At 36.2% G+C, this 25,190-nt stretch overlaps 1 protein-coding gene across 50 annotated transcripts in view; it reads left to right on the top strand.

Moving 5' to 3' along the window:
• Positions 1 to 24,811, top strand: part of ATF1 (activating transcription factor 1) — a 65,028-nt gene extending 40,217 nt beyond the window's left edge. For 24 of the 50 annotated variants that reach the window (XM_081592500.1, XM_081592487.1, XM_081592490.1 and 21 more), the window contains 5 exons: positions 2,385 to 2,485; positions 13,270 to 13,400; positions 16,488 to 16,670; positions 16,758 to 16,917; positions 23,343 to 24,811. In XM_081592500.1, coding sequence (XP_081448626.1) covers positions 2,385 to 2,485; positions 13,270 to 13,400; positions 16,488 to 16,670; positions 16,758 to 16,917; positions 23,343 to 23,487 — 720 coding nt within the window. In that variant the 3' untranslated portion in view covers positions 23,488 to 24,811. Of the gene's footprint in view, positions 1 to 2,384; positions 2,490 to 13,269; positions 13,401 to 16,487; positions 16,671 to 16,757; positions 16,918 to 21,123; positions 21,246 to 23,342 lie in introns of all 50 variants that reach the window. The other 26 variants (XR_014082678.1, XR_014082674.1, XR_014082677.1 and 23 more) reach the window with 4 other exon arrangements.
• Positions 24,812 to 25,190: the final 379 nt, after the last annotated feature.

Raw genomic sequence — 25,190 nt, 5'->3', positions numbered from 1 at the left:
ACCTATTTTATGCTTTATGGTGATCAAATAAAAGAGAGTTCCCTCACTGTAAGTTCTTACTTATACCTATCTACCTTCATATTTACACCTGGCAACAGTAGGAAAGAAGGAGCCAGCCTGGGTTCTTTGCTTTTTACTCTTTCTTCCCATTTTGTCTTCTGGCTCCTGTGAGTCTCAGAATGCCTTTGGTCATTTGTCATTTTTAGAAGCAGCTATCTTGAAAGAAAAGCTGTGTAGCTCATTTTCCCTCTTGAGTATATACAGTGTCTGTATAACTCATCTTTCCTCTTGAGTATATACAGTGTCTGTGTAGCTGATTTCCCTTTCAGTATATACAGTGTCTGTGTAGCTCATTTCCCTCGAGTATATACAGTATCTGTGTAGCTCATCTTTCCTCTTGAGTATATACAGTGTCTGTGTAGCTAATTTCCCTCTTCAGTATATAGTGTCTGTGTAGCTCATTTCCCTCGAGTATATACAGTATCTGTGTAGCTCATCTTTCCTCTTGAGTATGTACAGTGTCTATGTAGCTCATCTTTACTCTTGAGTATATACAGTGTCTGTATAACTCATTTTTCCTCAAGTATATACAGTGTCTGTGTAGCTCTTTTTTCCTCTTGAGTATATACAGCGTCTGGCAGGGCTGTCAGCTCTGGAGCTGCGTCTTTATGTGTTTTTTCCTTTGTGAAAGGTGACTGCTGCATGGTTTTTCTGAGTTTTTATGTGAAGATTTTACTCTTACTTGCTAGTGCTGTCATTAGAGGTTCTTCCTCTTAGTTATAAGTAATGTCTTAGTTCTAGGAGTTATTTTCTTACTTGAGTTCACTGGGAGGCTTTGGAGTAAATCTGCGGGCAAAAAGGTAAAACAGCTAAAATTTAGATTAGAAATGGTATATCTGTGATGCTTGAGGAAACAGAAGCAACTGATCTTTTATTATTACTGTATTGTTTGTTACTGTGATTATTTATTAACTATTACTGATTATGACACGTTCTTTCTTTTCTATCAAAAGATAAAGAATTAAGATATAAAAAAGTATAAGTACACTTGAACTCATTTTTGAAGGTGATTATACAGTGTAAAACAAGCTTCTTTGGAAATTTAAGATCTAAGTCTAAATAGTTTAGGGGAAGGCTTTCTGTATATAGTTGGTAATGTAGAGAATTTATTTATTATGTCCTTTCTAGAAGCCTGTTTTATTTTTTCAAAAGAAGTCAGGTATCACAGTGTAGCTTCAGAAAAATATTGAGAAATTTAATACATTTAAAAATTCTTATTTCCTCAATTGTAAGATATAACTTAAAACTTGCATATGGTTATTGTACTGACTAGTTTTAATAGGTTTTCCTTTTTTTCTCTGCTTGAAAGTTTTCTCAACATCTCCAGCACTGGGTTCTCTTGCCTTTCAGATCTCAAGTTAAATATCTCATCAAGGAGGCTTTCACAAACAATGAATAGGTTTATTATTAATAGTAGGTAACATTTAATGTGTGCTTGTGCTATGCCATGCACTAAACGCTTTACATGTATTAACTAATTCAGTTATGAAGTGAGATGAAGCTAATTATTACAGATTTTTAAGTTTACTTATGTTTGTACCTGCCCTTGCCAGTGACCTCCACTTTGCCAGATCTAATGATTGTCCTGGGTTCTTGTATTACTTCACCTGCTAGCAGAATTTGACATGGTTTATCATTCTTTTCTCCTTAATACTCTGTCTTTGCTAGTTTTTCAAGGACACTGCACTCATTTGGTATTCCTCCTGCCTCACTGGTGACTTATTCTTGGCCTCATTTGCTGGTTCCCCCCTTCTATCCAACCTCTTACTGCTAAGAATGTCCCTGGGTTTTGTCCTATATTTCTCCCCTTCCTGAGCTCACTCAGTCTTGTGGCTTTAAGGACTATCCTAGAGAGCTGACTTCCAATATGTATGTCTAGCCCAGAGCTCTTCCCTGACACACAGGTTTGTATATTCAGCAGACTCCTCAATGTCATTATCTATTAACTAGATATTAGTTGGATATCTAATAGCATTTCAAAGCATGTCCAAAATCCAAATCAGATAGCATTAATGATAAAAAATCTTAGTAGTGTGCATCAGTCTCAAGACTGATATTTACAACTCTAGTGCAGTAGTATTGCTTTATTTGGGGGATAGACTTCTTAGTTCTGAGCCTGCTGTGTTGTATGTTCCTTTAGTTTAGACTCATGAAATAAACTTTCTCCTTTTTCCTTTTATTTCTTTCTTTTAGACCTTAGATTTAATGACAAATGAATTTGGGTGGTAGAAGACAGATCATTTTTTCTGAAAGTAAAAATTAAATTTAATTCTTGTCCCACTTGGTCTGTTCATCTTAGTAATAAAACCAGTTCTGTTTTTCAGGTATCATCTTTATCAGAGAGTGAGGAGTCTCAGGATTCATCTGACAGCATAGGCTCCTCACAGAAAACCCACGGGATTCTAGCACGGCGCCCATCTTACAGGTTAGTGCTTGTATCAAATCCTGTGTGTGTTATATTACCACATGAGTTCGAATGGTGTTGTGCAAAGCAAATTACATCAAGAAGGAACATGCGTTTGTATCAGAAGGCAAGTGTTAAGAGAGATAGGCTTGAGCCAGGTTATGAAGGGCCCCTGTTGCTGTGCTAAGGAGGAATTTAGACTTACCTTCTGGCAAAGTATTAGATATCTGTATTTACTTTTAGTTAACTTTAATAGTAATTTGAAAGGACTGTAGATTTTTAAGAATTGAACTACTTTGTGTTCCCTTCCTTAGCCTCCTAGCCTTTGTCTCTTCCTTATGTGTGTGTCCCTTTGGTGAAACACAACTCTTATATATTCTGCATATATTCTAGGCCTCATTTCCTCCTGGGAGCATTCTTTGTTTATTTCTCTTCAACTTCCCAAGACCAGGTTAGGTCTTCCTTCAGTGGCATCCTTTAACTGATTGCTTTTATAGTACTTATCTCATCCTATTGGAATTCCAGTTTATTTATGGGCATGGTCTATGCATTATTTTTTGTGATCCCAGGACCTATCAAAATGACTAGCTGAAAGGAGATGCTTAATAATTACTTGCTGAATGAATGGAGAGCTGAAGTAGTACAACTCACAGAAAGCTTTTAAAATAACCTGGGTGATCTCATGTAGGGTAGTGGGATATCTTTGACATGGGTGGATCTGAGACATTTCTGTGTTAGAATTGACAAAACCTGGTGACTAGTGGGTAGGAGGAAAGGGAGAAAAGGATCAAATGTTTTTGAAACACATAAACAAATGTAGTAAGGTTTTAGATCTTACAAGAGAATTTTGTACAGGGTATAGAGTCATTCCTGCCTGATGGAACAAATAGGAAAGACTTCATAAAAGATGTGATTTAGTTCATTACCAGTCTGATAAATTTTGAGAGCTAGGAGCAAGGACAGGTTTTGTGAGGCAGAAAGAGCTTCTTAGGCTGAGGAATCAGGGTAATAAAGGTAGATTATGTGATACTGAAGAAGTTGGCCTGTTCTAGGGACTGGGAATTTAAGGTACAGAGAGGAACGGGTTGGTTTAGCAAGAAAAGGTAAACAGGAGCCTCGTTACTTAGAACCTTGTTACCATGTTAAGGAATTGGGACTCTACTGAATAAACAGTTAATCAACAGAAGAAATTTTGTCTGGAATTTGGGGGAGGGGGTATGTGAAAAATAAGCCTACTAAAAGGAGCCCGTAATCTGAAACTAAAAAAAAGTAATCCAGGGACTTCTCTGGTGGTCTAATGGTTAAGACTCCGTGCCTCCACTGCAGGTGGGCGGGGGTTTGATCCCTCATCGGGTAACTAAGATCCCACATGACATACTGTGTGGCTTAAAAAAACAGTAATCCAGGGCTTCCCTTGTGGCTCAGTGGTAAAGAATCCGCCTGCCGATGCAGGATACATGGGTTCAATCCCTGGGGCAGGAAGATCCCACATGCTGCGGCACTAAGCCCATGCACCGCAACTACTGGGCTGTGCTCTAGAGCCCGGAAGCCACAATTGCTGAGCCCACGTGCCAAACTACTGAAGCCCTACCAAAGCCCAAATGCTCTAGAGCCCAGGCTCTGGAACTAGAGAAGCCACCACAATGAGAAGCCAGTGCATCGCAACTAGAGAAAAGCCCACGCAGCAATGAAAACCCAGCACACCCGAATACATAAGTAAATAAAGTTTGTTAAAAAAAAAAAAGAGTAATCCAGTATGAAAGGAATTTCTCAGCCTTAGAAAACAAAGTCCCAACCGGATAAATTAATATAAACTTACACCTAGATATATCTTATGAAGCAATAAAAAATAAGATCTTTGGAAGAAAGCTTCCAAAGAGAAAAGATGTGACCATTAGGCAGACAACAGATTTTTGAACTGTAGTATTAGAAGACAATGGACTAAAATCTTTAAATGACAAGAGAGCATAACAGTTGGCCTGAAATGACATATCTACCTGAACAATCACTCAGAAATAATGGTGAAGTTAAAATCATTTGAAACTGATGTAAGAAATTACTAAAGGGTACATGTCTGGAAGAATAAAATGAAATCAAACAAAAGGAATGTGAATGTAAGAATGGCGAACCAAGACATTAAGATACCACTGACTTTTCAGAATAATACTAATAATGATTAATTTGAGTAGTTTAAAATCAAATGTAAAACATATACCAGACAGAAACATATAAGATTGGAATGGTCTTCTAGAGTCTTGTATTAATTACCTTTAGACTGTTAGACATAATGACCAAAGGCATACAGGTAAAATGTTTACTTTTCAAACAGGAGGGCTCTCTTAGCACAAAACAGTTAGCTTCCGGATAAGATACTTACTAATGAATTGTGCATTTATAGGAAATAATAGAAATGTCTTCTCACCCTACTCCAATAAATATAAAGCCATGTACAAACAAATACATGAGCTGAAACCAGAATGGGAAGCAGAAGCAAGCAAGCACGAAAGCCAAGGTATACCCATTACTTCTGCAGGAAGGGACCATGAACCCAAGATTTTTGTATTAACCTGAGAACCCTAGAATATCTGAACAGCTAGAACATCTAAAACAAAGCTTCCCCAAGTTAAGTTTTCTGAATTTATCAAAAATCAACCAAATATGAATTTACAGTCAGAAATCAAACATACGAGGAAATAAACCATCGTAAGTGAGAATCAAAAGAAACAAATATAATCAATTCAAATGCAGAAAAAGTACTTAATAAAATTCAGCACCTACTCATATTTTTAGCAAGTAAAGAATAACAATGGACTTTCCTAGCATACATAGACTGAGAACTGAACTATACATACGGCAGCAGGTGACAGCTCAAGTTCCAAACTGGCCACTACATGGTGCACACAGGATCGACTCTGAATAGCACTGCAGAGTCTTTGAAAACTGAAACTGATGTTGGAACTACAACCCACAGAAGGCCAATCAGAACTTGTGGCTTAGATACAACCAGGTTGATAGCCTGCTAAAAGAAGAATATCAAAAATTCTCTGCAGGATTTTAAAGAGTCCGATATCATAATATTGAAAATGTCCATTACTTGGCATACAAAAGAACCTGGAAGAATCTTAACTTGTAAGGAAAGACTATCACCAAATGCCACCATCTCCTAGATGAACAAGATACTGGAATTATACGACAAGGACTTTAAAGGAGCTATTACTGCAGTGTTCTGACTAACAAGTATGGGTAGATTCTCTTGAAATGAATGGAAAGATAGAAACTCTCAGCAAAAAAATAGATATAAAGAGAACAAAATAGAAATTCTATAGCTGAGAAATACAGTTAACAGAAATAAAACCTCACAGGATGGATTCAATAGGAGAACAGAGGTAAGAAGTTACTCAACTTAAAGATAGTTCAATGGAGAGTATCCAGTCTGAAGAATAGAGATCAGAAAAATTAATTCTCAGGGACTTGAGAGACAATACCCAAAGATTTAACATTGTGTCATGCAAGTTATAGAACAGAAAAAAAGTATGTTGCAGAAAAAATACTTTTGGAAATAATGACTGAAATGTTCCCAAGTTCAGTGAAACCTATAGATTCAAAAAACTTGGCAAATCTTAAACAGGATAAAACAAAAAGAAACCCTTGCCTGGACATACCATAATCAAATAGCTATGAAATAAACACATATTGTGAGCAACCAGAGAAAAATGACACACCACTTATAAATAGGGAATGCTGTGAAAGACTATAGATTTCTCACCAAAACTGTGCAGACTGGAAGAAATGAATAGCATTTTTAAAGTGCTGAAAGAGAAGAACCGTTAATCCAGAATTCTGTGTCTTGTAAAAATAACCCTTGGAAGTGGAGTTGAACTAAGTATTCTCAGATAAAAGAAAACTAAGAGAAATCATTAACAGCAGAGTTTCTGTAAAATAACTGCTAAGTTATTAAGACCAAAAGAAACTTGGAATAGCAAGATCTGGGCAAATATAATGGACTGTTCTTCTGTGAATAGTTTGATAGTTGAAATATATTTGACAGTTGAAAAAAATGACACTGATAGGGCTTTCAGTGTATGCAGAGGTAATATATAAGACAACTTACAAAATAAATGGGATATGGTAGGGATTTAATATGGTAGTAAGGTTTCTAAGATTCACTTCAAGTGGTAAAACAGTGACTAAGTAGACTTGTCATCTGTATTGTAACACCGGAGCAACTACTAAAGAAACTATACAAAGAGATTTAGTCAAATACACAATAGGTAAATTCAAATGGAGTTTTAAAAAATCTTAACTCAAAAGAATGCAGAAGAATTTTTTTAAAAAGCAAATAATAAAATGTTCCACCAATATCAGTAATTATATTAAGAGAGCATGGGACTTCCCTGGTGGGCCAGTGGTTAAGACTCTGCATTTTCCAACCTAAATGTCCATCAACAGAGGAATGGATAAAGAAGATGTGGTCCACATACATAATGGAATATTACTCAGCCATAAAAGGAACAAAATAGTGCCATTTGCAGAGACATAGATAGACCTAGAGACTGCCATACAGAGTGAGGTAAGTCAGAGAAAAACAGATACTGTATAATATTGTTTATATTTGGAATCTAGGAAAATGGTACAGGTGAACTTATTTGCAAAGCAGAAATAGTGACACAGATGTAGAGAAAAAATTTACAGAAACCAAGGCGGGTGGATGGGGTGAATTGGGTGATTGGGATTGCCATATATACACTATTACGTATAAAATAGATAAACTAATGAGAACCTGCTATATAGCACTAGGAACTCAGCTTAATGCTCTGTGGTGACCTAAATGGGAAGGAAATCTAAAAAGAGGGGATATATGTGTATGTATAACTGATTCACTTTGCTGTACAGCAGCAATTAATACAACACTGTAAAGAAACTATATAATAAAAATCAATGTTAAAAAATACTGCACTTCCACTACAGGAGGCATGGGTTCCATCCCTGATGAGGGAGGTTCCACATGCCCTGTGGTGTGGCCAAAAAAAAAAAAAAAGCACATGACTTAACAGTGTTAAGTGTTAATACATACCAGTATTCCTCGTGAATACAGACACAAAAATCCTCAACAAAATATTAGTAAATCAAATACGTTAACAGATAGAAGGTATTATACACCATAATTGAGTAGGATTTATCCCAGGAATGGAAAATTGGTTTAACATCTGAAAGTCAATTAATGTAATAAATCATATTTGTAGGATAAAACCAAAAATCTTACAGTCATCTCAACAGACACCAAAAGGATTTGATGAAATTGGGGTTAAAGGGCTTCCCCCAGTGACTTAGCACTAAAGAATCTGCCTGCCAATGCAGGAGATGCAAGAGACACAGGTTTGATCCTTGGGTCAGGAAGATTTCCTAGAGGAGGGAATGACAATCCACTCTAGTGTTCTTGCCTGGAGAATCCCAGGGAGAGAAGGGCCTGGCAGGCTGCAGTCCAGAGAGTCACAAAGAGTCAGACACAACTGAACGACCAAGCATACACAAAGTACCCTTTAATGATAAAAATTCTCATCAAATAAATAGATGGGAATTTCCTCAACCTGATGATGAATATCTACAAAAGCCCAGAGCGGACATATTTAATGGAGAAAAATTGAATATTTTCTCCTCCTAAGAGCAGGCACAAGACAAGGCTGTGAATGTCTACTCTCACTACTTGTACTCTCAGGCAGTTAGGCAAGAAAATTAAATAAAAAGCATACTGGAAAGGAAGAAATAAAAGTTTGCAGATGACAATGATTTCATATATAGAAAATCCCAAAGGATCCACGAAAGTAGAAATAATAAATAAGTTCAGCAGGGTTGCAGGATACAAAATGAATTGTTTTTCTCTACACTAGCAATAAACAATCCAGAAATGAAATTAAGAAAACAGTCCTACTCATAACAACATAAATGAAATAAAATACTTGAAATTAAATTTATAAATTCAAATCATATATCGGGTCAGCCATAAACGAAATAAAATACTTGAAATTAAATTTATAAATTCAAATCATATATCGGGTCAGCCAAAAAGTTTATTTGGGTTTTTTCCATATGGAAAAGCCTAAATGAACTTTTTGGCCAGTCAAGTAAATTTAACAGATATATATAATATTAATACTTGTGTATTGAATACTACAAAACTTCATTGAGAGGAATTTTTAAAAAAACTGAAAAGACATTACAGGTTCATCAACTGGAAGACTGAATATTGTTAAGACAAATAAACCAGTTTAAAAATGAGGAAAAGACTAGAATGTTTATCCAAAGAAGATACACAAATGGCCAATAAGCATGTGAAAAATTGTTCAGCATGATTTGTCATTAGGTAAATGCAAATCAAAATAATGAGATACCAAAATAATGAGATACCACTTGAAACCTAGTAGGATGCTTAAAACATCCCAAACAAAACAAAACATAACAAATGTTGGTAAGGGGGACAGTGGCTGTGGAAACAATCGGGCAGTTCTTCAAAATACTGAACATATTTACCTTATAAACCACTACTACTATTGCTATACATATAACCAAGAGAAATAACATAATCAAAATAAAAGTAAAGTGGCTGTATTACAAAATAGACTTCAGAGCAAACAGAATTATCAGAGATAAAGAGAAAATCCGTTCACCAAGAAGATATAACAACCCTAAATATGTATGCACTTAACAACAGAGCTTCAGAATACATGTATCAAAAACTTACAGAACTGAAAGCAAAATAAATCCACAGTTACAGTTGAAAATTTGCGTACATCTATCTCAGTATCCAACAGAAGTACAGCAGAAAATAAGCAAGATTATAGAACTGAACAATACCATCAACCAGTTGGATCTAATTGGCATTGTTAGAACACTTCACCTATGTGCACAAAGAATATCCACCAAGAAAGACCACATCCTGGATCATAACAAACCTTAACAAATTTAGAAGAACTGAAATTACACAAAGTTCTTTACTCATACTTGAATTAGACTAGAAGTCAATAAAGGAAAGATAACAGGAAATCTCCATATAGAAATTAACACACTTAGAAATAGTCTGTGGACCAAACAGAAAATCTTAAGGGAAATTAGAAAACATTGAACTGAATGAAAGATAAAAATACAAAATACCAAACTCTGTAGGAAATAACAAGTCAGTAGGAAAGAGAGGGAAATTTACCTTATTAAACACTTAAAAAGACAGAAGATCTCAAATCAACAGTCTCAGCTTCCAGTTTAAGAAACTAGGGGAAAAAAAAAAAAAAGAAACTAGGGGAAAAACAAAATAAGCTCAAAACAAGCAGGAGAAACAAAATAATAGAGATTAAGAGCAGAAATCAAGGAACTCCCTGGCAGTCTGTTGCTTAGGACTCCATGCTTCCACTGCTGGAGGGTTCAATTCCTGGTTGGGGAACTAACATCCCACAAGACAGTTGGTGCAAGTGGGGGTGCAGGAGAGCAGAAATCTTTGAACTTAAAGAGAAAACTAATAGAGATAATATAACTGAAATGTGGTTCTTTGCGGGGGTGGGGGTGTGTGTGGAATCAGTAAAATTGATAATCTTGTAGCAAGATGGCTGGATGGTGAACATAAAGGGAAGAGTGGTTGGAGAAGTCACAGGGACAAACCTTGTCAACCATGTCGTTTATTCTGATAGGGAACCATTGCACATGAGTGATTTGATCTAACTGACATTTTAAAAAGATGACTGGTTGTTGTGTGGAGAATAGACTGTAGCAAGGAGGACCTGCTAGAGGCTGTTGTTCAGTCAGGAGGAGTTGGTGGCATGGACTTGGGGAACAGCAGTGGAGGTGATGAGGATGTACCGGTAAGATTCTGAATAGATTTTCAAGATAGAGACAACGGAATTTGTTTATGAATTGGATAAAGGTTGTGAGAAAGAGGATGACTCCAAAATTTTTGAAAAGTAGAGTTGCTATTTACTGACATGGGTAAGACTGCCAGGGGTAGAAGAATATCTGATATTAGATTTGGAGGTATTAAGTTTGAGGTGCCTGTTGAATGGAAGCATTCAATACACAATTCGATATATGAGTTTCGAGTTCCCGAGAGGAGCTGAGAAAATACCATTTTGAGGGGTCATCAGTGTACACAAGGTATTCAAGCCTTTGGGACAGATAAGCTCATTAGAAAGAATGTAGATGGAGAAGTCCGAAAGATGGCTCTTTAAGATTCTCCAAGGTTGAATAAGGAGGATGAGGAAGAACGTAAGACAATGGCAAATAGTATCTCAAAATATAGTAAAAATAAAGTAATATAGGTGGGAATGATAAATAACAATTTAGATAATGGCACTTATGAGAGGGAAAAAGATCAGGGAAAGGAATTGGTGGTGACGTTTTGGTGTTTATGTAACTTAATTCCTGTTAAAAATGAGATATCTGAAGCAAACATGGCAAAACGGCAATCAGTTGATTCCTGGTATATGGTACATAGGTGTTGCACTTTCTCTTTTTTTTGGCTGAGCTGGTTCTCGCACAGCTTTTCTCTAGTTGAGGTGAGCAGGGGCTACTCTTTAGTTGCGTGTGCAGGCTTCTCATCGTGGTGACTTCTCGTTGCTGAGCACAGGCTCTAGGGTGCATGTGCTCAATAGTTGTAGTTCTCTGGCTCTAGAGCACAGGCTTAGTAGTTTTGGCACACAGACTTAATTGCTTCACAGCATGTGGGATTTTCAAGGAACCAGGGATTGAACCAGTGGCTGCTGCATTGGCAGGTGGATTCTTTACCACTGAGCCACCAGGGAAGCCCTTCTGTACTTTTTGGGCTCAAAATATTTCATAACTTAAAATTGAAAAAGAAATGGGCACAGCATTTCACAGTTTCATGCAAGGCTGGCTGCTTAGGACCATGCAGGCAGTTTGTTAAATGGATTCTCGAACTCTTTCCTGACCTGCTTACTCAAATCATTAGAGGTGCCATTTGGGAATCTGGATTTAATAAGACTCTCCAGATGATTCTGGTACATAGCAGGTTTGGGAAGCACTGTTCTACAGATGGCTAACACAGAGTTCTGTAGGACCTCCACATCCTTGTTCTCTATGTGGAACTTCTGTTAGTATAGTCTACACTTGTAGTTCTTGGTGAGAAGACTGTCCAGGTTAGGGGGACCAAGCTGGGAAAGGATCTTCAGCATGTGAGAAGAGAACATCTGAAGGATCTGAAATTACCTGGCCTCCAATGAAGAAAACCTGAAGCAGTTGTCAGATATTGCAAAGCTAGGGCATGGATATAGGATTAGGGTATAAAGTTTAACTTGCTCTAGTTTCACTGGGTGGAATTAGCTTTGAATCTAAACAGGGATGAGCTCTAATCATCCAATAATGGAATAGTTTGCTTTTTGAAATTGTGGATGCCTTATTCCTAGAAATAGAAGCTGTTAGTAATGTTAGTGTTGTTGCCTGGAGAATCCCAGGGACGGCGGAGCCTGGTGGGCTGCTGTCTATGGGGTCGCACAGAGTCAGACACGACTGAAGCAACTTAGCAGCAGCAGCAGCAGTAATGTTAGAGAATTCCTGAATGGGCTGAAAGTTTAGCATAGGTAACATGAAAGACCTCTTTTAATGCTAAGGGTTATTTTTTTTTCTTTGTAATTCTTTATTGTTATTGTTTTCACACAAATAGTTAAGGTTTTCTAATTTTTCTCCAATAAACGTGAAATTCTTGAGTAAAAATTTCTTTTTTCTTTTCTTCTCAGAAACAAATAATGCTCCTTCCATCCCCAGCTGTGTTTTGGAAAACCTTTCTTTTCAGCAAGGCATCTTTTTCCATCCCCTTATTCTTGCCTTATTTTTGTGGAGTCAAGTGTACTTCTTGTTAAAATAATGAATTTTATTTATCACAGATACTCTGTGTTTTTATAGTAGTTTTTTTTATACTTTCCATCAAAGTTAGGAAAATGGACTCCCTCCCCCCCACCAATTTATACACACACATACACCTTCTTTTACATATGGTTTATCACAGGATATTGACTATAGTTCCCTGTGTTATACAGTAGGATATTGTTTATCCATTCTAAATATTACCAGTTTGCATTCACTAACCCCAAACTCCCAGTTCATCCCCTTCCACCTTGGCAACCACCAGTCTTAGAATAGTATTTTTAATCTCCTTCTTTCTGAGAACTATGGGTTTCTCTTCCATTATAGAGTTGAAGCTTGAAAAAATAAATTTAATCTATTGATTGATCGCTGCACCACGCAGCATATAGGATCTTAGTTCCCAGATCAGGAATCGAACCCATGCCCTCTGCAGTGGAAGTGCAGATTCTTGACCATTGGACTGCCAGGAAAGTCCCCAATTTGATCTTTTTAAATAAAGGTCACCGACACTATTTAGAAAATGAATAGTACCTTGTACTCACAATGGAGCCATCTCTCCTATAAAGAGACCTTTTCTACCTCTACAAGGGCCTTGTTGTTGAAAAGGCACTCTGTATGGGTATTTGTTCATTGTCTCTTTTCAGATCATCATAAACTAAAATGTAACCAGCCTGCTAAACAAAGTCTTGTTGTTCAGCCACTAAGTCGTGTCTGATTCTTTGCAGCCCCATAAACTGCAGCACACCAGGCTTCCTTGTCCTTCACTATCTCTAGCTTGCAGTAAAAAAAATAGTATGTGCTAAACAAAGGATTCTTTGACACCACAGTTTAGGTGTCTACTAGATCACTGTATTTTTAACCTGAGATTAAAAGAGGTTTAGTAATTTCTTTTTGTAAAGTTGTCCTCATTACCAACATTAATAATAGAGTTCTATTTTTCACAGAAAGATTTTGAAAGACCTATCTTCTGAAGATACACGGGGCAGAAAAGGAGACGGAGAAAACCCTGGAGTTTCTGCTGTCACTTCTATGTCTGTTCCAACTCCCATCTATCAGACTAGCACCGGACAGTACAGTACGTATAGGAATAATTTCCCACCTGACAGACACACAGAAAATAACCTTTCTGTGTGAAGAAGTGGTATAGACTGTCATACTTTAATAGTGATGATTATTAAAGGACAATAAGTAACATTTTGAGCCAGAAATAATGCAGAGTTCTTTTTTAGCATTATCTCTATTTCCTACAACAATTTTGTAAGGTGGGCAGTTACCAATTTATGAGGGAACTGAGGTTAGAGAGTTAGACAATTAATATCCCTAAAGACACACAGCTTGCTAGTGATACATAGCTTACATACTTATTTTGGGGGGTAAGTCTGTGAGTTTTGACAGATGCATGGAGTTGCCTAAGCAGCACCACAATCAAGATACTCCATCACCCCAAGAAATTCATTTGTTCTGTTCCATTTGTAAATAACCTCTCCCTTCACTCATAAGCCCTGTTCTTTAAGTCTAATTGGCTCTTGCCACAAAACAGCTGTCCTATCTGACCACCTCTCACCATCTCTACCACCTGGGTTTATACTCTCATCTGAACTACTGCAGTATCCAATTAGTTATCTTGCTTCCTATTCTTGCTCTAATAGTTTTCCATATTGTAACCAACACAGTTTATTTAAAACGTCTATTAGATTACACCACTTTAGCTCAAAATCTTCCAGTGGCTTTCTGACATATTTAGAATAAGTCCTACAAGGCATTACATTTCTGGCTTTGCCTACTCTGATCTCATCTCCTGCCACTTGATGCCATTTGGCCACACAAACTTTCTTGCTGTTCCTTAAACTCATGAAGCTCATTTCTGCCTCAGGATCTTTGAAGGTGTCATCCCTACCACCTGCACGTTCTTTACCCAGATCCTCACATGGCTTACATCCTCACTGTTGCTCTACTTAAGTGTCACCTCCTCAGAGAGACCACTGTTGCTAACATATATTGCTCCACCCTTTAGTTTATTTTCTTAGGTACTTTTCCAATATAATTACATATAAATGCTTTCAAGTATATTTGTTTAATTATAGAATATATATAATTATAGATTAGCTTATTTGATTTATGAATATAGTTCCTTGAGGGAGAGAACTTTGTCTTGTTCACAACTATAACCTTGGCATATTGGGCCTGGCACATAGGCTTTCAGTAAAATGTGTTATGAACGTATCATTTTAAGAATATATATAGAATATTTTTGAGAACAAACTGGGAAAAGTGGTTGCAAGGAAGGAGACTTAGGAGCAGAGCTCAGAAGCAGTCGGGAGGTTCACTTTTCATTTTAAACAAAACAATTTTTTTTATCATACATGTATTAAAAATATTTAAGACAGCATATTAGCAAGTTAAAAGTTATGATACATGGTTTATTATTGTGAAAACTATGTAGAAACTTAGGCCAGTATTTCATATGTTACAATCGAAGTACAGGACAGTGCATGTTGTATTAAGGGCAGTGTGATGCAGCAGAACTTCCTTGGTGATGCAGATGTTCTATATCTGCGTTGTTCAATACAGTAGCTCCTAAGCTGTGTGTGACTGCTGAGCACCTGGTGAGACTGAGGAACTGAATTTTTTATTTTAATTAATTTAAATAGCCATATGTGGCCCATGGCCACTATACTGAATAGTACAGATTGAGAGTAAATTCAACCAGGTAAGTACACGTGTTAATCAAGTACAGGAAGATATGTTGCAAAAATGGAAACAATTCTGTATTAATGTATACATGTGCATATACATCAGATGATATATATCTATAATGTGTGTGAATAGATAAATGCATTGGGTCTTAGTTGCAGTACACTGACTCCCTAATTGTGACCCACGGGCTCAGTAGTTGCAGGACACAGGCCTGGTTGTTCTGCAACATGTAGGATCCTAGTTCCCCTACAAGGGGTGACCTCTGTCCCCTGCATTGCAAGGCAGTTCTTAACCACTGGACCATCAGGGAAGTCCCTATATTTTGATGATATATATCAGTCTATATGAGCATAGGGAGATACCAGGAAAGATGTGCACCAAAAATAATGGTTACCTCAAGAGGGTGGTGGGAAATGGCAAGTGGAATAAATAGGGATAATGGGACTTTTCCTTTTTTTAAAAAATTTATTCTATTTTTTATTTATTGGCTGCACTGGGTCTTCACTGCTGTGTGCAGTCTTTCTCTGGTTGTGGAAAGCAGGGCTACTCTCTAGTTGTAGTGCATAGTCTTCTCATTGTGGCAGCTTCTCTTACTATGGAGCATGGGCTCTGGGGCAGGCAGGCACAGTTGCCCTGTGGCTTGTGGGATCTTTCCAGACCAGGGATTGAACCAGTGTCCCCTGCCTTGCAAGGCAGATTCTTAACCACTGGACCACCAGGGAAGGCCGGACTTTTCCTTTTTCTATATATTTATGTATGTATGTAATGTCTGTTACAGGGAAAGAGATTGAAAGTAATTGCTACTGTAAGTTTAAAACAAATCTCTACATCTAAAAAACTTTTAATGTCTTTTCTTCTGAAGTCATTTTATAAATTATATGGGAATATTTGTGGTGTGGCAGTAGGGAAAGGCTAAGGAGAACTGAAAACAGTGTCACCACTGGAGAGTGGAGCTGAGAAAGCCTATGAAGATTTATTTTTTCATTATGTAACCTTTTATCCTTTTTGCATTTTTTTCCATAGGCACACTTACCTATTCAAAAATTTTTAAGATAAAATCTTTCTAGTGCTTTTAAATAAAAATTACAGTCTGTGTTACTCTTTCCTTCTACTTATTTTTGCTTTAAAAGTTGTCGGTGGTATCCCCTTCTCATGCCCCAGAACTGCTGTGACAACATTAACAATTAGCATGTAGTGCTCCATAGAGCCCAAAATGACCAATCAGTTATTGTATAATTTAAGACTGAATGTAAGATTGGTGCGAAATTTTATCTGAAATACAAAATTTTATCAAGAAAAGCCAAATTTTACTTCTTTTACATGTAGCTCACCTAAAGTGACCAACAGTCATCAAGTGAAATTGCATTTAAAACTTTTAATAAAAAACTATTGTTTTGTTCGCCAATCCTTTGTAATAAGTGTGTTGTATAGCCTTACATTAGCTATGTTTTCTCTTTGGTTAAAGTTGCCATTGCCCCAAATGGAGCCTTACAGCTGGCCAGTCCAGGCACAGATGGAGTACAGGGCCTTCAGACATTAACCATGACAAATTCAGGCAGTACTCAACAAGGTACAACAATTCTCCAGTATGCACAGACTTCTGATGGACAACAAATACTTGTGCCCAGCAACCAGGTTGTTGTACAAAGTAAGTATGCTTAAGTATGTATGGAAAGCATCCCAGAGTACTTTCAAAGACACTTATAAATTTTAACTCATTCTTTGGACCACACAGCTGCGTCAGGAGATATGCAGACGTATCAGATCCGTACCACACCTTCAGCTACTTCACTACCACAGACCGTGGTGATGACATCTCCCGTGACCCTTACATCTCAGACAACTAAGACAGATGACCCCCAACTGAAAAGAGAAATAAGGTTGATGAAAAACAGGTAAGTAGTAAAATTATACTATCAGAATGGGTAATGTTTTTATAAATCTCAGAAAGATTTTAACTGAGATTATATGTTAGAAGTGAGAAGAGTTTATATCAGTTTTATTTTAATTGTTAATCTCTCTGGTATGTTTCTAGCAGATCAGTGAGTCCCTTTGCACAGTCTCTTATTAATATATGACCTAGAGTTCTTCCATTTCTGTTGTGTTCTTCAAATAGCACTCTTAAGCAAAACTTGTTGTTTATTTATTTTCTAATTATTTATCTGTTTTTTAACTTTACAATATTGTATTTCTTTTGCCATACATTGACATGAATCTGCCATGGGTGTACATGTTTTCCCCTTCCAGAACCCCCCTCCCACCTCCCTCCCCATCCCATCCCTCTGGGTCATCCCAGTGCACCAGCCCCAAGCACCCTGTATCATGCATCGAACGCAAAACTTTTTAAACCATATATTTTGTTCTTGTTGGGTTGACAAAGTTAAGTGAAAATAATAATTTGCTGCTTGCTGTTGACTAAGAATAGTAGGTTTCTGGCATAATACCTAGTACTTATGGATACAGAATTGTTCTTAAAAATGAATTCTGATCATGAAAGTATAGTAGTCATTTAACCCCCAGAAACATTACCTTTCATTAATATGTATTGTAAACAATGCTGTTTGCATCTCATGTACATCAGGTATTAAAACTAATTCTTTGAGAAAAAGAATCTAATGGATAGACTTCTTCAGTGTGTTCAGGGGAGGAGAAAAAAGATACCAGTAAACTATATTAGAAACAAAAAAGGGTAAATAGCTACAGATGACAACAAATTTTTAAAATTATAATAAAGTTCGATTTTCAGGTCGTCTCAAGTAGGTTAGAAAATTAGAATAAAAGGATAATTTTTTAGAGCAATAAAAATTACCATAAAGGACCAGATGGATACACTTAATTACTTCAAGATAAAATGTTTTACTAAAAATAAGAGGAAGCAAGTATCACTGTAAATAAACTTGGAAACAAGGCAGGGACCATGTGTTGTTTTGGAGGTTCCAACAAATACAGTAAGACAAGTAAATGAAATAAGTTATGTAAATATTAGAAAAGAATCCTATTTCTTTGCTGGTGATATGATTGTGTATTTAGGAAACCCAGAAGACTTGTTAAAAATTACTAGACATATTAAAAATTACTTCTCTTTCTGACAGTGTAACTTCAGCTGCATAATATTTTTAAAAGCTTGATGAAATATAAAAACCATTCTTTCAAATGATTGGGTGAGCATGCAGAAAGAGATCTGTTGAGGTTAGAAATGAACCAGAAGCACAGGACCATGATGTTAATAAGCACTGAAGCAGCTGCTGTATATTCCTGGGGATAAGTTCAGATCTTTGTAATTGGCATAGCTTTCGTATGCAGATGGGACCAAGGGACAGAGCGTAGGGACTCCAGCTTGGAGAACTGGATCAAAGATTTTCTTCCTTGAGGTCAGGACCCAAGAAGATCTACACCCATAAGCTGAGAATTGTAATTTAAAAAATGGGTATGGGGACTTCCCTGATAGTCCAGTGGCTAACAGTCTGTCTGCCACTGCAGGGGACATTGATTCAATCCCTGGTCCAGGAACTAAGATCCCATATACCACAGAGCAACTAAGCCTGTGTGCCACAACTACTGAGCCTGCGCACCCTACAGCTGTGTTCCACAACAAGAGAAACCACCACAGTGAGAAGCCCACACACCACAACTAGGGAGTAGCCCCTGCGCACAGCAACAAAGATCCAGTGCAGTCCGAAAATTAGCAATTGCTTGGAGAAAGCAACCTCAACACAGGCTCTAAAGAATTTGTACACATTGAGTTCTAACAAATGTAAGTTGAAAAATCAGAATACCCAAAGAATTAGGCCTCCATTATATATGTCAAGTCCTTAAAATAGTTTTCACAAAAAATTATTTCCATTTTCTTGAGGAAACTGAGGCCTAGAGAAGTCTAGTTACTTGACCAAGGTTACACTGCCCAGTAAGTGATAAGAGGTAGGATTTAAATTCATGGGTCCAGGTTTTAGAGTCCAGAGTCTTAAGGAATACCACCCAGCCTTTTAGAAGCAAGAGTCAGCAGAAAGAGCAGACAACAGAATCAGTGTTGTGAAGTCTTCAGTTATCTAATAAGAGAGATGGAAAGAAGCATGTTTTTCATATTTAGAAAAGGATGTCATTGAAAATATGAAAGATCAAGAGACAATAACGATAAAAATTGGAGAAGAAAAGTAAAACTGTTATTTTAATTTTAACAAAGATATATTCATTTGCTTAGAATATCCAGGAGAATAATCTGCAAACTCTTTAGAAATGAAAAAGAACCAGTTCTCTTCAACACTGTATTAAAATCCTTGCCAATTTAGTAAATCAGGAAGAAAGGGGGGAAATTAGAAGGATTCAAATGAAGAAAAGAAAAGCTATTACTATTTTTTGTATGATTGCCTGATTTAAAAAATACCAAAATGGATTGAGAGAAAGATTACTGGAAGCAATGAATTTATAAGGTTCAGTTCAGTCGCTCAGTCGTGTCCGACTCTTTGCAACCCCATGAATTGCAGCACGCCAGGCCTCTCTGTCCATCACCAACTCTTGGAGTCTACCCAAACCGATGTCCATCGAGCCGGTAATGCCATCCAGCCATCTCATCCTCTGTCGTCCCCTTCTCCTCCTGCCCCCAATCCTACCCAGCATGAGGGTCTTTTCCAATGAGTCAACCCTTCGCATGAGGTGGCCAAAGTATTGGAGTTTCAGCTTCAACATCAGTCCTTCCAATGAACACCCAAGATTGATCTCCTTTAGGATGGATTGTTTGGATCTCCTTGCAGTCCAAGGGACTCAAGAGTCTTCTCCAACACCACAGTTCAAAAGCATCAATTCTACGGTGCTCAGCTTTCTTCACCATCCAACTCTCACATCCATACATGACCACTGGAAAAACCATAGCCTTGACTAGACGGACCTTTGTTAGCGAAGTAATGTCTCTGCTTTTAAATATGCTATCTAGGTTGGCCATAACCTTCCTTCCAAGGAGTAAGCGTCTTTTAATTTCATGGCTGCAATCACCATCAGCAGTGATTTTGGAGCCCCAAAAAAAAAAGTCTGACGCTGTTTGCACTGTTTCCCCATCTATTTCCCATGAAGTGATGGGACCAGATGCCATGATCTTAGTTTTCTGAATGTTGAGCTTTAAGCCAACTTTTTCACTCTCCTCTGTCACTTTCATCAAGAGGCTCTTTAGTTCTTCTTCACTTTCTGCCATAAGGGTGGTGTCATCTGCATATCTGAGGTTATTGATATTTCTCCTGGCAATCTTGATTCCAGCTTGTGTTTCTTCCAGCCCAGCGTTTCTCATGATGTACTCTGCATATAAGTTAAATAAGCAGGGTGACAATATACAGCCTTGATGTACTCCTTCTCCTATTTGGAACCAGTCTGTTGTTCCTAGTCCAGTTCTAACTGTTGCTTCCTGACCTGCATACAGGTTTCTCAAGAGACAGGTCAGGCGGTCTGGTATTCCCATCTCTTTCAGAATTTTCCACAGTTCATTGTGATCCACACAAAGGCTTTGGCATAGTCAATAAAGCAGAAATAGATGTTTTTCTGGAACTCTCTTGCTTTTTCGATGATCCAGCGGATACTGGCAGTTTGATCTCTGGTTCCTCTGCCTTTTCTAAAACCAGCTTGAACATCTGGAAGTTCACGGTTCACTTATTGCTGAAGCCTGGCTTGGAGAATTTTGAGCATTACTTTCCTAGCGTGTGAGATGATTGCAATTGTGCGGTAGTTTGAGTTGAGCATTCTTTGGCATTTTCATTTATTGATAATATAAGTATCTTTTAAATAATTATTTACCAAACTCTTTATTGCTGATGTGAAGAAAACAGTTGATCTTTGAAACTGAACTGAAACTGATCAGTTTCAAAGATCAACTGTTTTCTTCACATCAGCAATAAAGAGTTTGGTAAATAATTATTTAAAAGATACTTATATTATCAATAAATGAAATATATGAGAACAAACCTAACAAAAGATGTCCAGGACATTTACGGAAAATATTATGTTTTTTTAGAGACATTAAAGAAGATCTGATAAATAAATGGAGAAATATACTATGTCCACAGATAATGGAAACTCAGTGTTATAAAGATGACTATTTTTTCCCCCCAATTGATCCATAGATTCAATGCAGTTCCAATCAAAACCCAAACAGGTTGTTTGAAGAACTTGACAAGTTGATACTAAAATTTATAGAAGAGTAAAAAGGGTCAAGAGCAGCCAAAATATTCCAGACAAGAATAAGGTGAGGAGATAATCAAATCTTATTTAAACCGTGGTAATTAAAATAATGTGATACTGGCATTGAGATAAACAAAATCACTAGTGAAATAGAGTAGAGAGCTCAGAAACACATCTGTGGATACATGAAACCTTGGTAGGGCAGATTATTGGGGGAAGGAGGGACTCCAATAAATGGTGCTAGGATATGTGAAAAAATTTCAGATTTCTTCCTCACACCATACACAATCATACCAGATGAATTAAAGACTGTGTGAAAGGTGAAATTTTAAAAACTTTTAGGTTGAAAATACATCGCTCACGGTTGCAAGTGTAGGCAAGATTCCTTAACATACACATAAAAAATTAAAATGAAAGATTGATGAATCTTCATTAAAATCAATAACTTCTTTTCATTAAAAGAAAGTGACTGAAAATATAAGCTTCAAACCTATAGAAGGTATTTGCAACATATCTACCCCCCAAAAAAAGATTTCGTTGAAAAAATATACAAGTCATCTAAATGAGTAAGAAAAGTACAACCCAACTGAAAAAAAGTTGAATATGTTTTGAAATGATACACAACTCCACATCCAGAGGAAAATTAAATTGGACTCCTATTTTATGCCACATACAGAAGTAATTACAGATGGATTAAAGACAACTCTGAAAATTAAGCAACAAAATCTTGAAAAATAAAATTTAGAAATATATAGTGCATGACAGATTTTAACCTAAGCCAAGAAAAAGACTAAAAAAGAGAATTTATCATATAAGAAAATAAAAATATCAGAAATCAAATGGTAGATTAGAAAATAATGTAAAAACAGGTAATGGGTTAGTATGTATAATTCATTGAGAGTTCTTAGGTTGTGTGTCTTTCTAGTAATTTCTAACTGTAAAATAGGCAAAAAGTATGAATGAACAGGCAAATAAATAAGAGCAGATCCAGAGGAGACCGTTAAACTTTTGAAGATGTTCAATCTCACTAGTAGTTAGGGAAGTGAAAATTAATTAACAATGAAATGTCTGCATGACAAAGAACTGTGTACCAATATAGAAACATCATTAAAATAGTGTGTGTAAAAAAAGCAAGTTTCAGATAATATCTTCAGTTTTTAGTTCAAAAAAAAATTCAAAATACTTTTTTACGTGCTGTATATGTATATAAAACTTCAGTGAAAATCTATAGAAATATTTTAACAGGACATGTACAAAACTGAGTATCAAAGCATTGTTTATAATTAAAAATGGAAATTTAGAGGATTTATATGTCCAAAGTTAACCAGAAGACCCATACATTTCACTTCTTGGTGTTTATCCAAGAGAAATGGGACATATGTTCTCAGAGACTGGCATAAGGACACGCGTGGCAGCTAACACTAGAAAATGGCTCAACAGAATGGATCAACAAATTGTAATGATACCCATACAATGGAGTATGGATAAACCTCAAAAATATACTGAGTGACAGGAGACCAGACACAAGAGTATGTTCTGTATGACTGTTGTCTGAAGGAAGTTCTGTTATAGAATAGGAAAAATGTCATCTATGGTGATAAAAAAATCAAAACCGTAGTTTCTTGGGGAGAATGGGCATGAGGGAACTTCTGGGGCAATAAAAATGTCTGTCTTGAAGGATATGTGGGTTATATAGGTATATGCATTTGCCATAGCGAATTGAATTCTGCACTTAAGATTATCGTGTTTCACTGTATATAGATGATATCTTAATTTTTTTTTTAATGAGGGAAAAAAAAGGATGACCAGGGAAAATTACTGAACTGCATTTACCATTTAAGGAATGTGATCTTTTTTCACCTGGGCTTCCCAGGTGGTGCAAGTGGTAAAGAAGCTGCCTACCAATGCAGGTTAGACGCAATAGACGTAATACATGCCGGTTCTATCCCTGGTTCGGGAAGATCCCCTAGAGAAGGGAATGGCAATCCACTCCAGTATTCTTGCCTGGAGACTTCCATGCACAGAGGAGCCTGGCAGGCTACATTTCATAGGGTCACAGAGTCAGACACTACTGAAGCGACTTAGCACACACACAGCACACATTTACCATTTAAAGAATTTGAACTTTTTTCTAACATTGGTTTTTAATGCTCATGTTTAGAGAAGCTGCTCGAGAATGTCGCAGAAAGAAGAAAGAATATGTGAAATGCCTGGAAAATCGAGTCGCAGTTTTGGAAAATCAAAACAAAACTCTAATAGAAGAGTTAAAAACTTTGAAGGATCTTTATTCTAATAAAAGTGTTTGATTCTTAAGAAAGAAAATATTTTTGTGGACTTGCCTAAAAATTAGATGGATTTCTTTTCTTTTTAGTGGAGTTTTATGAATTAAAAGGTCAAAAATGAAGCTTTTTATTTTAGGTTTTTATAACTCAAAGAGAAAGACCTTACACGAGAGATCTGGTGACAGAGGATGACAGAGGATAAAGTGGAAAAAGACCTCAAGGAAGTTACTGGCACAACTGGAAGCTCTGTAAAAATTAAACATACTCAAGAAACATTTGAAATGAACTTTCACCAATTTGAATTTTCTAAGTAAGATGAAATTTGGTAAATCAAATCTTTAAAAATAAATCAGTTTACCCTTACAGGTTTGCATTTCTGTTTCCTAAAATTTATCTTTTTCAATTGTGTGTGTGTTCTATTTCTGCCAATAAATTCTACATTGCAAATATAAAAGAAGAGCTAATACATAACTAAATATATAGATTATGTGTCTTGATTATATATACTTGTTCTGTTGTCAGGTCTCAAATGGGTTTTTAAAAGTCTGTTCATTGGACTCAGGAGGGGTTTTGAGACTAGGTTAACAATTTTTGAGGCCTTGTCCTAAAAGACATCTAAGGTACATGAATGTAGTATGGTGATTTTGTAACATTTTTTATCAGAATGGAAAAAGAATTGTTTAAAAGTTTGATACTTTTAAATAGTAAAGGTTACTCTGGGAATGGTGATTTTCTACAAATATTTAATAAACTGTTTTTTGATTCTATATTCTGTATGCAGTTGAATATACATTTACTTATTCTGTTGTGCTTTAATAGAATGGAATGTTTACAGGCCCTTAAGATAAAGAGTATTTTAAAAACCTTCTGAAGATGCATACCAAAGTTTTCCAAAAGGATTTTATAATCAGTTTAATGTAAGGTTTATCAGATTCTAAATAGTTACTAAGGCAATTTTATGTTAGAGACTATTTTGTAATGTAGTGAATGGTACATTTATAAGAAAAGTGACTGCCAATATATTTTTATAGCTAATCTTTATAAATTCTAAAGTTAAGTTTTTAATGATTATTTTAAATGTTTATATAGTTTGTTAGTAAAAAATATTTTGCATCTCAAAGTATCATTTTTATATTATGGGACGTAAAGTTTCCAGATTGGCTAATATTTGAATTGTAAGTTTTGTATGCAGTTTATCCAAAGTTCAAAAATGCTGTCAGCACACCAGTGTTCAACCTCTGTATTCCAATTTGTATACACTTTGAAATTGTACTGCAAAACTATTGTGCGCTTCTTATACAATATGTATCATATTGTTGTGTATGAAATTAAAGGACATTTGATAAAATTAAGTTTGCTGAATATAAACTATATTGCTTGATATATGAATGACAAGCTTCCTGATAACCATTTGGTTAATTATACTAACTACAGTGCATTCCTAGTTTTGAAATGAGGATAAATTTACAAATCCAGGCTGCACAACCTATTTTAAGAAGGGGATATGTTTATATGTTCTGCTTCAGTCAGAACCAATTATAATAAAGATAGCTAAATATTTTGTTCTTACAAGTGTTTTAGGACATGGTTAAGGGGCCGGTCATGTAGAAATTTTAATTGATAAATCTATTCTAATAAAATTTTTCATTAATGGGGTCAGGGTCTTTTAGAGTGGGACTTTTTGTTGATCTTTTAAAATGGGACTTTTTTTGTTGATTTGTCAGCAA

This window comes from Giraffa tippelskirchi, chromosome 4 (assembly GCF_054371585.1).
Source record: "Giraffa tippelskirchi isolate mGirTip1 chromosome 4, T2T-mGirTip1v1.2.pri, whole genome shotgun sequence".
In the NCBI taxonomy this organism is placed as follows: Eukaryota; Metazoa; Chordata; class Mammalia; order Artiodactyla; family Giraffidae; genus Giraffa; species Giraffa tippelskirchi.
The sequence above is the reverse complement of the archived record's forward strand: the minus strand, read 5'-3'. Positions and strand labels throughout refer to the sequence as shown.